Below are 16644 nucleotides of genomic sequence, written 5' to 3'. Positions count from 1 at the left end.
TCCCATATTATAAAAAAAATTGTTTTATTATAAAGCAGGCTTAAGTCCTATATAAATACTGTGAAAGTATGGAAACACTCAATCCACAGGGAAATACACACAGCCCATATTCAGAATATTTGCATTTGAAACAAGCTGTCAGGATTTCTGCCCATTTGTGATGTCAGAAATATACAATATTTACGCAGTTTTAAACGTAAACATTCTAAACGTGTCCCAGTTTATTTCCTGTTGCAGTGTATGTGAATGACATCAGCTGACAGGAAGTAAACATGGACCCACTGTTGTCTAGCAATGCAATTATGTTGCAATTCCGTCAAAATGCACTAAAACAGAGCGTTTCAGACAGAGAGGGTAAATACAGGCATATTCAGGCTGACAGTATGAGGAAAATATTTTTTTTTTGAACATTACAGCATGTAAACATGTTCTAGTAGAAACATAAAATACAAGTATGAACTTGAAAATGAGCATAATATGGGACCTTTAAGACTAGGGTGGCTTTACGTCAACGTGCTTTGTTTACGTCTCTACATTCGTGATCAGGCAGGTTGGTAAACGCTCTGTGGACGTCATCTAGATGCGTCAGAGGACCCATTTCAACTCACATGTACGCCCACTGTGTGCGTGCCTGAGCTACAGTAGCTTTGACAACCTGTACTGCACTAGTCTGTCTATTTTATTGTGATTACTCGATTAAACCACACGGTTTTCTCCAGAATGAGTGCTCAGATTACCTGTGTGGGCTGGGTTGGGAGAGGCGTTGCCAAGGAAACACCAGACAAAGTAAGTAGCCAACGTGTTGAGCTAGCTAGAGTTAGCCGACAGGAGGCTAATATGTCAACATAGCACGAACACTCTGCTACTATACTAGTTTAAATGACCCAACTTCTCAGCCTTTTGCCTCTGATTTACATTTCTAGATGGCTTTACAGATAATATGTCACTTAGACTGTCAGACTATCATGTAGGAAGAGTAGTTAAATGTCAGGATCATTGCACATGTCAGTATAGTTGTAAATACTCAGTAAGTCAATGCTACAAATGGGAAATTGGCCCAAAGGAGGACGGTCTGCAGGACAGATAATAATGCACACAGTAATTAATTACTTTGTAATTTAGTCCATTTATTCATTTAAAATGTGTAGCTTATTATTGCACTAGTACAGATCTGATTTTATTTTCTATCTTAATGTTTTTATTTTAATTTCCATGTGAAGCACTCAGTAGTGGAGGACTTGTATTCTTAATTCAATTTGTGAATATTTATTTCTCTTTTTTAAAACTGCATTTTTAAATAGAATTTTTAATTTATTTATGAATTCATTAATGTATTTTTTTTTGGCTGTTTTATGGTGTTTTTGGGGTGGAAATAATATTTACTATACTAAAATAATAAAAGCCTTACTCACAAAATGAAATCTTAATTAGTGTTTCATTAAAATCAGGTTCACTGGAAATGTAATTCTAAAAACATATAATGGTAACTTTCAAAATAAAATGAAATATCAAATTTGTCTTAGTTCACCTAATACTCCTAGCTTTTCATTTTTACTGTTACGGTGTATTTAGAGATTTCACCAAAAATGCCATAAAGGTAGTTTATAACACACTCTCTATTTTCTTGCGTCTGATAAGAGGCAGAGACACATGAGCATATCAACTTATCTAAGCCACATTTTTTTATTCCATTTCAGGTTGAGTTGAGCCAAGAGGAGCTACAGCGCATTATTACTGACGCAAGACAGGAGCTGGGGTATGTTGGAATAAAACACACATTACTGCAAGTGATCTATTGTCAAAATGTTTTAATGTCAGTGTAAGCATTGCCAGTCAGGGAGAGCTGAAAATAAACAAAATATTATGTTACTTCCCCTAACAACTGAAGCTGGTGTCATGTTTCTTTGTCTGTTTGTTTCTCATCGACTGCTGAATCAGGGCACTAGCAGCCGAGGATGAAGAAGATGTTGATGAAGGTATAGCCTGCGAGGAGACTGATATTAATACAGCGGATGTTCCTGGAGTTCCAAAGGATGAGAATGAAGAAGGGAAGGAGGAAGATGACGAGCTAGCAGAGTACGGCCTGGATAGATACGATGAAGAGGATGCAGGTGAGTGGGGGAGTTTGTTTATATACAGTATGTGTGTAACTTATTTATGCTCATTCTGTCTGTCTTACAACTACACTTTGTCTGTTTTGTAACAGAGTATTGTTCAGACTGACATTGTATCTGTTGTTTGTCTGTCTTCAATTCAGTGACCGCTAGTCTCGGCGACAGTCTGGCTGGACTCACGGTGTTCAGCTCTAATGAGGAGGATCCTTACATCACCATCAAAGACACAGTGAGTGCCCTCAATGATCACACGCATACAGATTCAGCATATTCACACTTCAAGTAGTACCTAAAGCCTGATATCATCCATGAATATATAGCTGTGAAAATTAGTATTCCAGTGCAGGAATGTCATTAAACCCGAGAAAAAGCCATGGAATTTTAGCTTTGATGTTAAGTTTACTTTTAGTTTTGTTCTTCCCTCTAGGACCAGTATGAACGAGAAGACTTCCAAATCAAGCCCGGTGACAATCTCATCCTGTCAGGCAGGGCAGAGAAAGACATCTGCAATCTGGAGATCCACGGTAAATATCCTCATATGTGACATCACAAGATGACAGAAGACACGGGGAAACATCTTCTTTTGTTTGGATACTGTTGTTCTAGCATAGAATATAAGCTAAATGCATGACATATGTACATGTCAAAGAAAGTAACAAACCTTTACTATTGTACTAACTGTTTTAAATCTTTAATATTAGATAATTTCAATATATATTTAACACTTGATCTCTTGCTTTACAGTTTATAACTCTGAGGAGGACTCTCTGTATGTTCATCATGATATTCTGCTGCCAGCTTACCCGCTGTGTGTGGAGTGGTTGAACTTTGACCCCAGTCCTGGAGAAGGACCCGGTAAGGAAAAAGGTTTTTCTCTGACAAACCTTAAGACATCTTGTTCCTCTCCAAACCAGGCCTCAGTTTGTATTAACTTGACGGTGATGGATTTCTATCAACAATAGTTCTCAGCGTTATATTTAATCTTGAGCTAAAATAAAACTACGAAGATCTATTTAATGTGCACTAGTGTACTTACCTGGCCTTGCTCTCCTCTGTGTGTCCTTACTACAGGTAACTACGCCGCTGTGGGCAACATGACTCCTCAGATAGATGTGTGGGACCTGGATGTGGTGGACTGCTTAGAGCCAGCCTTCTCCCTGGGGAACAAAAAGGCCTCCAAGAAGAAAAAGAAGAGCAAGAAGGTACAAGCCTGTTCTTATACTATCTTATACTCCGTATGGTGAGAGTGGGGATCTGATTTTGCAAGGGTTTGTTGTATTTTTTAGGATGTGTTAAAAGAAATGTTTTACATTTTTGACACCATTGATAGTAGACATGTTCGTCCTGCTCCCCTATAATTATTTCCTGCTTTGTTAGATATCATTAACACATTGCTGCCTGTTGTCGTTGATGCTAGGGGGCAGCAGCAGAGCCTGTCGAGGGACACACAGATGCAGTGCTGGATTTATCCTGGAACAAACTGGTCAGGTCAGTATTCTGAGGCTGATATATTTATTTACTACTCGGCTTTGTTGAATACTCGATTCGGATTGGTCGATCACGGCATTCTACGGTCTGTTATTTCTTTATAACAGACCGTTGCTATGTATAACAGACCGTTGCTATGGACACAGTTCTGATCTTGGACTCTGGCGGACAGTTTTTGTGTCAATTTATTGATTGAAGTAGCTGTGTAATAAGCGGGATAATGTACAGCTAGTCGATGCAAAAGGAAGACGTCTTGCATCGCCCTGTCGTGGTTTATCTCACAACAATGAACGGCTCGCTGTACATTATCACTACATATAGTACTGGAAAAAAGGGAATAAAAATGCACCTAATGCTAGTCAAATGAACATAGTTATATAGACTTTTTAAAATTGATTCTTGTTTGGTATGCTGAAATTTCATACATATTCTGTTAATGTACCATGACTGTCTGTGTACACTCATGCAACTCAAAGTCATTCTTTTACCGTAAAACAAATTCTCTTACTCAGGAACGTGTTGGCCAGTGGATCAGCAGATGACACCGTTATCTTGTGGGATCTTGCTCAAGGCAAACCAGCCACCACTCTGCGCAGGCACACTGACAAGGTATTTAATGAGAAAAATAACGATTCTGGATGTAATTCACAGTGTATTGTTGGTATTACATTCTCAAAACATGCAGGCTTCAGCTTCTGGAAAACAACATTTTTAATCTTTCAGGTTCAGACGGTATCATTCCACCCATTTGAGGCTCAGACTCTGATATCAGGATCATATGATAAGTAAGTGTTTTTTAGTATTGTGAGTTTATAGAATGAGGTGAAGGAATAAACAGATTTTATTTTAACAGGGAGTTTGAGACACAAACATCTTTTTTTCTTTTCAGGACAGTGGTCCTGTATGACTGCCGTAGTCCGGACAACACCAACCGGACCTGGAGGTTTAGTGGTCAGGTGGAGCGTCTGACCTGGGACCACTTTTCACCCTGCAACTTCCTGGTAGGTGCTCAAATTCTTCTGATCTATTTTAAAGGAAATAATCCATTCACATTCCTAACGGTTGTAAATGATAATTATAAATATAGCTGGTGTGTATGCTTTATGGTCATTGTGCAATAAGCCTTGTTTATCCCTCTTGTGTTATTTCTTTCACAAGCTCGGCGGTTAACTTGAGTTTGTGGTTGTGTTTCAGGCCAGCACAGAGGATGGATTCGTCTACTGTCTGGATGCACGCTCGGATAAACCTGTTTTCACGCTGAGGGCTCATGACGGAGAAGTGTCAGGTACGTAGAAGTGTGTGTGATCAAAGAGGAAGAATTGTTCATCATCCAAAAAAAGAAGTTTACTTTGTTTCTACATTTCCACTCGTTGAATTGGTGCGGGTATTTTTGGCACTTGTTGTTCTGCACTGTGCGGTGAGACTGTTGGTCGTGAGTCACTCAGGAAGGATGAAATTATGGGTTCACAATGTTGGCACATACCAGAGAAACGTGGGAAAACTTGTGGCTGATTTTATTTTCAGTCTTTGAAAACATTTTGATGAGCCCAGTGTGTAACACCCAATCCAGCCAGCAGGGGGCCCTCTATGTTTTCCACCATGTCATTTGCATTTAGGTGTATTGAGAGTGTGGAGGAATTGTCAGTGAAATGTTGAATACACCTGCTCCAGTGAAACGTTGATGGTTACTAACCCTGCTCATGAAAAAAAGAAAAAATATCTGGAGTGCTTGGAAGTTCAAGCTAGTGTAATGAAGGTGCTCTTTGGTAGGGAACACTAAAGTTCACAAAAGAAGGAACGTCCAAGGCACTCTTCTAGCTAAAAGTTAAAGAATCAGATGGATATTTCATTGTGAAATACTAAAAACATAGACAATGTTGGCACATATTAAGATGGGTTACAACCCACGCATATTGGCACAAACAGCCTTCTTCATGCTTTGATTATAGATTTACTTCATGGTGGAATTAATGTGTTTTTAAACATACTGCACAGTTAATAATCCCATCTAAACTTTGTCATCATGTCTGCAGGTTTGGACCTCAGCAGCCAGGTTAAAGGATGCCTCGTCACCTCATCATCTGACAAACACGTTAAGATTTGGGACATTTTGGGCAACAAGCCCAACCTGGTGCACACACGGGATATGAAAATGGTAAGAACTTACACATACACACATGTAGATCTCAGATTCTTTCACCCCAATCCTCCAAAATGTAGAAGAATTTTGCCACGTCAAAGTTATGAAGTTTGTGGTTGTTAAAGTAGTTATAACAACTCACTTCTCCTCCTGTGGACAGGGTGTTCTGTTCTGTGCGTCATGTTGCCCTGACCAGCCCTTCGCCTACGCCTTCGGAGGACAGAAGGATGGCTTGCGGGTTTGGGACATAAGTGATGTTGCAGCAGGTATAGTTACTTTCTTTCTTTTGTTCTTCACACTTAACATCACACAATAATTTGTCACTTTATTCTTAGAGAAACATGTTTATTGCAAAAAACGTATTGATTGCAATCTACCAAATAATGTATATTTCCTGTTAAGCGATTAGGTAATATACAGTCAGTGTTGGGAAGGTTACTTTAGACATATTATAGGTAACAGATTACTAGTTACCCTGTTAAAAATGAAACGTAAATATTTTATTTACTTCATCAAAGTAATGTAACTTATTACATTTGATTCCTTTTTCTAACAAATGCTTTAAACTGGTTAATAAAGCTGAAAAGTCCTAAAAACATCAACTTAAACCAAGCAGTGTAAACCTCACAACAGTGCTGAACACTGAATAAAAGGATCTTCAAAATAAGTTGAATATTATACTGTATAAAGAATATGTTCGGATGTAACCCCTTTGGATGTAATCATCGACATTTTGATTAGTAACTGTAATTTAATTACCTGTTTCAGTCTCAGTTACTGTAACTCATTCCAATTATTTTGTAATTTAATTACGTAACTCTGTTACATGTACAGTAACTAGTTATTCCCCATCACTGTATACAGTGCCTGATGTCTATTTATGAAGTCGGTTGTTAAATTAATAATGCTCACATGTTATTATGATTGTTTGTCTTTAGTGGCTGAGGTCTTTGGCAAGCGAGAGCGCTTGGTGCCGAACACGGGATCACAGGTGTCCAGCACTGCAGCCGCAGCAGACATGGAAGTCTCAGAGTGATGCTCGGGACGCATCAACAACCTGTAAACACGAATAAAACTGAGCATCCCTGGAAACATCAAGCTGCTCCGCTTGTTGCTGTGTTCCTCATAGTGCAGTAGTTCATGGGGAAAGGATTGGAATAAACAAAGCTGCATTCCTGAAGGATTTGAAAGGTTGGCCAGAATGCAAACTGGACCTGAAACACCTGAAAAACATGTTCAGCTTGTCTCTCTGCGCAGATAACAACTGCAGCTTTGCGCACTCACAGATGTGTTAAGAAAAGACAAGACCTTTCTTTCTTACGTTCACATTAGTGAATATTTCCAAGAGTTTATTGAGGCTTTTTAGGTGGAAGCAGCGATTCAAATATTTGAATTATTCTGTTGGAATTGTTTATGATACTTTGAGATCCCTTTCAGTTAAACTTTCCCTGTACATTTACAAATGTAATATGCTACTAAAACTATTTTCACATGAATATGTGTCATTTACATTGTGATATTGCATAACTGGGTTTCCTGGTAATAATAAAGCCTGTGTACTCACATCTGGCCAAAGTATTGAAAAATAATACTCATTAAAATGATGTATATTCAATAAATAAATACAGTTTATAAAAAAAAAAAGTGTAACCTTTTGTTCTTTGGGATCTGCGACCCTCAGATGGTCTTCATCTCGTCATAGTGGCTGATGCACAATGTGCATGGTAATTCTGTCTAAAATGGATCAAACGAGGTCAAATTGATAAAGTTGCAATTACGTAGAGAGTGCTGCAGATATGATACCGTCCTCCTATTAGATGTATTGTTTGTGGTGGAATTTTGGAGTCAGTTTCTTAAAAATTATGACAATCTAAACAGCTTAACCCTGTTCGAACACTGTTTTTCCCTCATAACCATCAAAATCAGTGATTGTTTAAAGTTTGAATCCTACTGTTTCTGTGTTTTGTGAAAATGGAAGCCAATGTGGAAAAGTATGCCATTTCAAATATTGCCATCTGAATAAATGATTTGCCTTTGGAGAGGGTGTTACAATATATTATATTCAACAATCAGTGACCATTTCAGTGGACACATGACTTTGTCTTTTAGGATACATGTAACATTATCTAGCCCTGCAAAATAAGAGTAGGCAAAACTCCTAAATGTGTTTTGATTAAATAAGATAAGATATTCCTTTATTAGTCCCACAGCGGGGAGATTTGCAGTGTACAGCAGCAAAGGGGATAGTGCAAAAAAAACAAGATGCATCACATAACACAGTAAAAAAGAGCTAAACAAAGTGTAACAAAATATGAACCATTTAAATAGAAGGAAGCATAACAATAGGAGCAGTATATACAGTATTGACATAAACAGACTATTAACAAAATTGCACAAGTGGAAAATGATATTGCACAGTGAGAATGAATGAATGAATGAATGAATGAATGAATGAATGAATGAAATTCCACCTGAAAATATCAGGTTATTGTGAGTTTTAGGTGCATAAGTGGTCTACTGGGAGCAGTGCTGGTTGTGGAGTCTGACAGCTGCAGGAAGAATTACAATTTTGAAATAAGATACACAACAAGTAAATAGTTTCTTTCAAGTGTATAGTCTATTTATCAGCTGTTCAAAAATAATGCAAAATGGTGGGACTGGTCGTTTGAAAAGTGGAACAGATGTCAGAGTCAGCCTGAGCGCTCTGACGGAACTATTATAGTGTTGCACAGCTAAGAAGTGATCCTGCTAGCATGGCGTCGGGTCATTTATGTAAACTTCACAGTCTCTTAAGGAGACTCTCTAACGGCGCCACACTGCGACATGGACAAAGTAAGTTATGTTGCTGATGTATTTAACAAGATATTAGTTTGAGGTTTGTATTAGTTTATATCTGTTATCAGCAGCTGGCATGTTATATGAGGCTAAGATAACAGAGGCTCACCTTGACAGTATGTTCAGCTTGTAGGTAGACACTCAGATTTAGCTAGCAGTTATTGTGTTTTCACTGTCAAAACATGTGTTATCTGTAGATAAAAATGAAACAATGTGTCCTAACTTGAGGACAGTGGAGTAGAAGTGCTGCTGGGTCTCTGTGGTTTATCACATAAAGGTGCTCTTTGGATCCTTCAGGTGTATTGGGCTCATTCAGTCTTGTGAAGGGTTCATTGCATGGGTGGGAAAAAAGTACAAAATGCAAGTCTCCCTCAAAAATAATCCAAGGCACACTGTAGTGTTTGAACAACATATTTTACAAAATGACCATGGTAAAGGCATTTTAATTTTGTTCAAACACTACAGTGTGCCTTGGATTATAATTATTTTAACTTACTTTTTATTGCAGTTTCAGCAACTTATACAATCAACACATTCTTTACCACTGTATTTTCATTTTACAGCTGTCTCTTTGTTTTTACACAAAATGTCACAACTTAAAACAAGGGGGTAGAGAGAAAACATAAAAAAACAAAACAAGACTTCATCTTAAACTGTAATTACAATTGAGTTCAGAGAAAAAGGGAGGACACATACTTAAACAATCCAAAGAATTAAAATGAGATAAAGTTAAATAAATAAATACATTTATATAAAAATAAATGTGGTGAAGGGTCGGAGGTCAGGGAGACTTGCATTTTGTACTTTTTTTCCACCCATGCAATGAGCCCTTCACAAGACTGAATGTGTCAGAACTTCTTGGTCCTACCTTATGGGTCTGTCTTAATATCATATAGATAACATTAACGGTGGTCTGTGGATTTATGCTTTCAAATGTGATATATAATTTCTAGCTAAAGAAGTTGAAATGTTCCCTGTTAAGTATGTCGAGTGCATAGTGTCTGTGTCTCACCTGTTTGACTTTCTGTTGCAGCATGTTTGATGCCAGTGCGACAGAAGTCCAGTGTCCGTGGTCCTTCAATTGATGCCCATAACTGGTATGTTAAGAAGTTTAACTGTTTGAATTAAAAGTGATACAATATTTAGTCTATGGCTCTAAGATTCAAGATTCAAGATGTTTATTGTCACGCCGGTTATACAGGTACAATCGTGTGAAATGCTTTTTGCTGGGAAGCTCCCTTAAAAATAATAAGTTAAATTACGACTATAAAAGGAAATACTTTGTACAAGACATATTAAGAATATATACATTAAGAACATATACAGGCATATTAAGAACATATACAGTATAAGATATATGATTGAGGTACTTTTTGTGTGAGAAGGTGTCGTATAGATTATCTATTTAAAAGTCTGATGGCCTGGGGGAAAAAACTATTCCTCAGTCTGCTGGTGAGAGTCCTGCATTCATAACTCTGATATGAATAAGTATTACATTTTTAGAAACACTTTCAATTAATAACTTTTATTACATTAATTATAGGTAAACAAAAAGAATAAAGCAGTTCACCGTTATGGAAGCATTTTTAAGATTTGAGGCAGCCAAGTTGAAGATTGAGCAAAAGATGCTGCAACTTGGTGTTCAGGAGGAGGTTCTCATTATTTTGTTGGTTGTGCTGTGTAATTGTAACTGTGGGGACACACTGGCAGTTTTGTGAGATATAGATGCAGGCTGTATACGTGGCCTCTGGGTGTAAAGTCTGTAAATGATTACAGTAATTGTGAACCAAATGCATAGAGAAGAAACATTAAAAGTTATGTAAAAAAAAATTATTACCCAGAATAGTAACTAAGAAAATGTTAAATGTGCATTGTTATGTGATCAGAACGATAACCTCTCTTTCTTGGATGTAGTAATGTGGAAATCGGTGTGACTACAGATGGGAAAACCATAGTGTGCTACCATCCCGCTGTTGACGTTCCCTATGAGCTTACTCAGGTAAGAGGGGGCTTTCTAACCTCCTAAAAATCAATGTGTCACATGACCTTATTGAGTAGCACCAAAGAGAGAAATCAAAGCCTGTTCATGAATACGTGTTAAGTGAGATTTTTGGCACAGGGTGATGCAACATAGAACTGCAAACGAATTTAAAGTGTTGTAATTATAAACATGACTGCATACTGCTGTCACAGATGTGCATCAGTTAGAAATATAACAGTATTTTCAATATATCAGTACAAAAAGATATATGGAGATTGTTTCAGGATTGCTGGAAATTAACATATCATTTAAAAAATATGTAAGAGGGCGCCTTGTTCATAACAGTAAATCTTTGCAGCCTATAGAACGGCCAGACCCCCTGACCAGGCCGGTTGAGACCCATGACCAGATTTTAAAGGCCCACCTCAGCAAGGAGGTGCTGAAGGACAAAAAAGGTCCCACTATAGAGGAGCTGAGCAAGATGTTTTTCACCACCAAGCACCGGTGGTATCCAGTAGGACAGTAAGTACACAAATAACACACAAAAATGTGTCATTTTAAAAATGTATCTGCCTTAGTACGGATACAGTGCTGGCCTATCAGGACTATATCAGTTGCCGACTTTGATATGGACACTTGGTGACTTCTTGTAGTCCTTTTTTTTTTGTTCTTCCACTGCACCATAAATGTGTATATATATATATAATGGTAGTATATAATCGTGAAGCAGAGTGTAAGAGCTGATAGATATCAATCAAAATGAATTTCCCTCTGTGTCATCGTTCACAGGTACCACATGAGACGCAGAAAGAAGGACCCTCCAAAGGACAGATAGTTGAAGGCCAAAGTTACAAAACTACAAAAGACGTTTGTTTGTGTTATTGTCAAAATGATGTGTAATAAACTGTTAAATATTACGTAGGTTGTCATGAGTTTTTGAGCCAGTGCTGCTACAATTGAACAATTATATGGCTTTGAAATCATACTTGTAGCCCTGTTTGGTCTACTGTGATAATGTACAGTATATATTTACTGCTCTAGATTTTAGGGACTTTTTATAATTTCTCCTGCAAATATAAACCTAATGGTTGGTACCAGTATAGCATAATTCAAATTCCTGGTGAACAGATTTTAGCTGGAGAGTAAAAGTAGTTTTTATTTTCATATTTGTATGCAAAACAAGAGGGATATCATATGGTGCATCCTTAGGATTTTTGTATCTTACGGTATCAAAGAATATACTGGAGTTTGCTGAGCTTTAAGATGTGTTCGTCTACAGTGTAAAACTGTAGGCAAGGCAAGGCAAGGCAGCTTTATTTGTATAGCACATTTCAACAACAGGGCAATTCAAAGTGCTTTACAGAAACATTCAAGAACATTAAGAAATAATTAAAACAGTTATAAAAACATAAAAACATTAAAACATTAAAGATTAGAAAATAAAAACAAGCTAAAAATAAAAGCTAGGATAGAAGCTAAAATTGCATAAAACTCAAAAGAGTAAAAGTTATAGTGCAGTGTCAGAATAAAAGGCACCCGCAAACAGGAAAGTTTTAAGCTTTGTTTTAAAAGAAGTGAGAGTTGGAGCGGTCCTGCAGGTTTCTGGGAGCTTGTTCCAGATATTTGGTGCATAAAAACTGAACACTGCTTCTTCTGCATGTTTAGTTCTGACTCTGGGGACACTAAGCAGACCTGATCCAGATGAACCTGAGAGGTCTGGATGGTTCATAACACAGCAGAAGATCAGAAATGTATTTTGGCCCTAAACCATTTAGTGCTTTGTAAACCAGCAGCAGTATTTTGAAATCAATTCTCTGAGAGACAGGCAGCCAGTGTAGAGACTTCAGAACTGGACTGATGTGATCCACTTTCTTGGTCTTAGTGAGGACTCTAGCAGCAGCGTTCTGAATCAGCTGCAGCTGATCTGATCGTTTTTGTTTTTTTTAGGAAGACCGGTAAAGACGCCGTTACAGTAGTCAAGTCGGCTGAAGATAAATGCATGGACTAGTTTTTCCAAATCCTGCTGAGACATCAGTCCTCTAATTCTTCTTATATTCTTCAGGTGATAGAAGGCTGTCTTTGTAATTGTCTTAATATGGCTGTTAAAGCTCAGGTCTGAGTCCATGACTACACCAAGGTTTCTGGCTTGGTCTGAGCTTTTTAACATCACAGATTGTAGGTGAGCACTAACCTTTAATCTTTCTTTTTTGGCTCCAAAAACTACGACCTCAGTTTTGTCTTTGTTCAGCTGAAGAAAATTCTGGCACATCCAATTATTGACTTGTTCAATGCACTCACTCAGTGCTTGTATTGGACTGTAGTCTCCTGGTGATAGAGTTATGTAAATTTGTGTGTCGTCTGCATAGTTATGGTAATTTATTTTGTTGTTCTCAAAAATCTGACCCAGTGGGAGCATGTAGATGTTAAACAAAAGAGGCCCCAAGATGGAGCCTTGGGGAACTCCGCATGTGATTTTGTTCAGCTCAGATTTGCAATTACCTATAGACACAAAGAAGTCCCTGTCTTTTAGGTAGGATTTAAACCAGCTGAGTGCTATGCCAGAAATACCCACCCAGTTTTCCAGTCGGGCTAGTAATATATTATGGTCAACCGTGTCGAATGCAGCACTGAGATCCAGTAAAACTAAAACCGTAGTTCTACCACTGTCTGTGTTCAATCGGATGTCATTGAAGACCTTAACAAGAGCAGTCTCAGTGCTGTGGTTTCGTCGAAAACCTGACTGGAAGACATCAAAAGAGTTGTTTAGTGCCAGAAAGCTATTTAATTTTTGAAAAAACTGTTTTTTCAATTATTTTAGACAAGAATGGAAGATTTGATATCGGTCTGTAATTATTTACTACTGATGAGTCCAGATTGTTCTTTTTGAGGAGTGGTTTGATGACAGCAGTTTTCAGGGCCTGTGGGAAGACTCCTGAAACAAGAGATGCATTAACAATCTGTAAAAGCTCTGAGACCATACAATCTGATACTTTTTTGAAAAGGCCTGTTGGCAGAATGTCAAGGCAGCATGAGGAGGATTTTAGATGTTGTATGATTTCCTCCAGGTATGTCTGATTTATTGGATAAAACTGTGTCATGGTATTTGCGCCAGGTTTAAGTGGACACAGGGGAAACAAACATCCTGTACCTGCTATGGAGGAAGTGACTGCTTGTCTGATTTTGTGAATTTTTTCTGTAAAAAAGGAAGCAAATTCATTGCAGGCCCTGGAGGATAAAAGTTCAGAGGCTACTGACACAGGAGGGTTTGTTAGCCTGTCGACAGTAGCAAACAGGGCACGTGCATTGTTATTGTTTTTGGTGATGATGTCAGAGAAGAAGGACCGCCTTGCATTTTTCAGTTCTGAATTATAAATGCAAAGTCTCTCTTTATAAATGTCATAATGAACTTGTAGATTTGTTTTCCGCCACTGGCGTTCAGCTTTTCGACACTCTCTTTTTTCATTTCTTACCAACATGGTATTTCTCCATGGAGATTTTTTCTTACCAGAGACAATCTTCACCGTGGTGGGTGCAATGGTATCAATAACATTTGTCATTTTAGAATTGAAATTATCTACAAGCTCATTGACAGAGGTCCAGGGGAGGGTGGGTGTGGAAGAGAAAGCCTGAACAAATTGATCACTGGTATTTTCAGTGATATACCTTTTTGTGATTACCTCTGTCTTATCATTTCTGTGCACAGGAAGAGTACTCTCAAAGAATACACATGAATGATCAGACAGAGCAACATCCATCACTACAACCTTGGAAATGTTCAGGCCCTTTGATATGATTAAGTCCAAAGTGTGTCCCCTATTGTGTGTGGGCTCTGTCACATGCTGACTCATTCCATAGTTATCAAGAACCTGACACAGTTCTTTGGCCCCTCTGTCCTGTTGGTTGTCAACATGGATGTTAAAATCACCAACAATGACTACACAGTCAAAGTCAACACAAATTACAGACAGCAGTTCAGTAAAATCATCAAAAAAGTTTGCACAGTATTTAGGTGGCCTGTAGATATTGAGAAACAAAGCTCGAGAAGAGGAGTTCAGCTGAAGAGCGACATATTCAAAAGAAGCAAAATGTCCATAAGATATCTGTTTGCATTGGAGAGAATCATTAAACAGTATGGCAACTCCACCTCCTTTCTTATGCATTCTAGCTTCGCTCATAAAACTAAAGTTGGGAGGAGTTGACTCGATAAGAACAGCTGCACTGTTATTTTGGTCAAACCAAGTTTCAGTTAAAAACATAAAATCAAGCTTGTGCTCAATAATAAAATCATTGATTAAAAAACTTTTTCCTGCCAAAGACCTGACGTTTAACAGGGCTAGCTTTAATGTGCTAGAAGCATTATTATTATTTTTTGGGACATGGTTTGGCTGGCAAGGAATCAATGCTAAATTTGATAAATTAGCACAATCAGTAAACATCTTCCTGTTTCTTCGCAGATTCACCATTCTTTTTCTACTACTTATTAGAACTGAGATAGAAGAAGCTCATCACACAGGGCCCCAGCTTATCCTGGAAACAGTCACGTATATCATTAGCCTTGAAGCCTGGACCCAGCACATATCAATCTGTGCTTGCAACATTTTGTAAAGGAACATCCTTATCAGGCTGCGGAGACAGAGGCTGATTCCATTGTGGAGGGGATGGAGGTTGTGGGTGTCGTGCTTGTGGAGATAGTGCCAAAGTTGTTCGAGGTCGACCTCGTGGGGGGATCATGGGAGAGAAAATGGGTGTAGGGCGGGGAGTAAGTTTAGTTCCAGCATTGACCAGCTCCTTCATGTGGTCAGTGAACTCCAAGAGGGGGGAGGAGGGAGAAAGGGTGATAAGCGAGGATGGGGACGCCTCCTCTTGTCTCTGCTGTATCCCAGGGCTGGCTTGTGGTGGGGGGTGAAATGATTCTCCTTGAGGTCCCCTGGCACATTGTGTCTTCCTCCAGTGGTGATTCCTCTTGTCTCGCATCCTTGGCAGAGGGAACAGATGAATGACGCAGGAAGTAGAATAGGTTGGAGTTGAACAATTTTACTCCTGACTTGTTTAGGCAGAGTCCATCTGCCTTGAAGAGATGTCTGCGGTCCCAAAAAAAGTTAAAATTGTCAATAAAATGCACTGAGTGGGATTTGCATGCTGTTGAAAGCCATGTGTTCAGTCCCAGCAATCTGCTGAATCTCTCGACTCCTCTTCTGATCGGCGGCAGGGGTCCACTGATAAACACCTGAGCATTCACAGAGCTGACCGTGTTTAGCAGACTAGTAAAGTCGAGTCTTACATAGAGTTCTCAAGGTCCTCCACACCACAACAAGAAAGACACAAGTTTACAATGAGATAAAAGAAAACAACAAAAGGATATCTTCAGATGAGCAAACACTAACAAAAGCTGGTGTATTTTACAAGTTTGGTCTCGACAAAATTGAACTGAAAGAGATTGACCCCCACACGTGGTTGCACAGAAAGACCTTCTCATACTGTACCATAACAAAAGTATAAGTGTCAAGGTCAAGGAAAACTTTATTATCCCTTAGGGGCAAACAAATACAATAAACACAATAAATAGCCTATTAAAGGCAATAAATACGAAAGCTTACAACATACAACATTACAGGGCATTGTTTAGGAAACCAATGGCAGTCGGAACAAAAGAATTTCTGAGCCTATTGGTCCTATCTTTAGGCAGACTGTATCTGCGGCCTGACGGGAACAACCTGAACTCTTCAAGGTGAGAAGAAATAAATGCAATAAAGGCAGATTATTGTATTGTGTAAGATAAAATAAAATAATCCTTTATTAGTTCCACAGTGGAGAAATTTACAGAATTATAAGATTGTTGGTCAACCCCTTGAGAAACTCTATGAATCAGCCTATCATAATAACATCTTAAGGCTGGCTAACAACATCGTCTCTAACCCCAATCATGTTTTGAACAGTGAATATCAACTGTTACCATCGAATCGGAGATACAGGGTTCCACGATTTAATAAGGTTAGACTGAAGCACTCTTTTTTGCATCAGTCAATCCTTAAACTAAATATGGAGCCTAATCCCAGATCAAATGTGCGTTAAAGGGCCCTGAATAT

At 38.4% G+C, this 16644-nt stretch overlaps 2 protein-coding genes across 2 annotated transcripts; both read left to right on the top strand.

Annotated features, from left to right (window-relative positions):
- The first annotated feature begins 548 nt into the window (after positions 1-548).
- On the top strand, positions 549-7386 carry pwp1 (PWP1 homolog, endonuclein). The gene is made up of 15 exons (XM_037761096.1): positions 549-786; positions 1698-1756; positions 1939-2111; positions 2258-2343; positions 2542-2638; positions 2859-2969; positions 3186-3316; positions 3532-3602; positions 4115-4211; positions 4326-4387; positions 4492-4603; positions 4797-4887; positions 5636-5757; positions 5903-6008; positions 6681-7386. Exons 1-15 carry the CDS (start codon positions 721-723, stop codon positions 6776-6778), a joined length of 1482 nt encoding a protein of 493 aa, XP_037617024.1. The 5' UTR covers positions 549-720; the 3' UTR covers positions 6779-7386.
- Positions 7387-8396: 1010 nt separating this feature from the next.
- Positions 8397-11475, top strand: mrpl42 (mitochondrial ribosomal protein L42). The gene is made up of 5 exons (XM_037759892.1): positions 8397-8574; positions 9611-9674; positions 10492-10576; positions 10917-11080; positions 11348-11475. The coding sequence occupies exons 1-5, from the start codon at positions 8496-8498 to the stop codon at positions 11391-11393; spliced, it is 438 nt and encodes a 145-aa protein (XP_037615820.1). The 5' UTR covers positions 8397-8495; the 3' UTR covers positions 11394-11475.
- The last annotated feature ends 5169 nt before the right edge of the window (positions 11476-16644 follow it).

The sequence above is a fragment of the Sebastes umbrosus genome, chromosome 23, assembly GCF_015220745.1.
Source record: "Sebastes umbrosus isolate fSebUmb1 chromosome 23, fSebUmb1.pri, whole genome shotgun sequence".
NCBI lineage: Eukaryota > Metazoa > Chordata > Actinopteri > Perciformes > Sebastidae > Sebastes > Sebastes umbrosus.
This window is presented reverse-complemented; position numbering and strand designations above follow the sequence as displayed.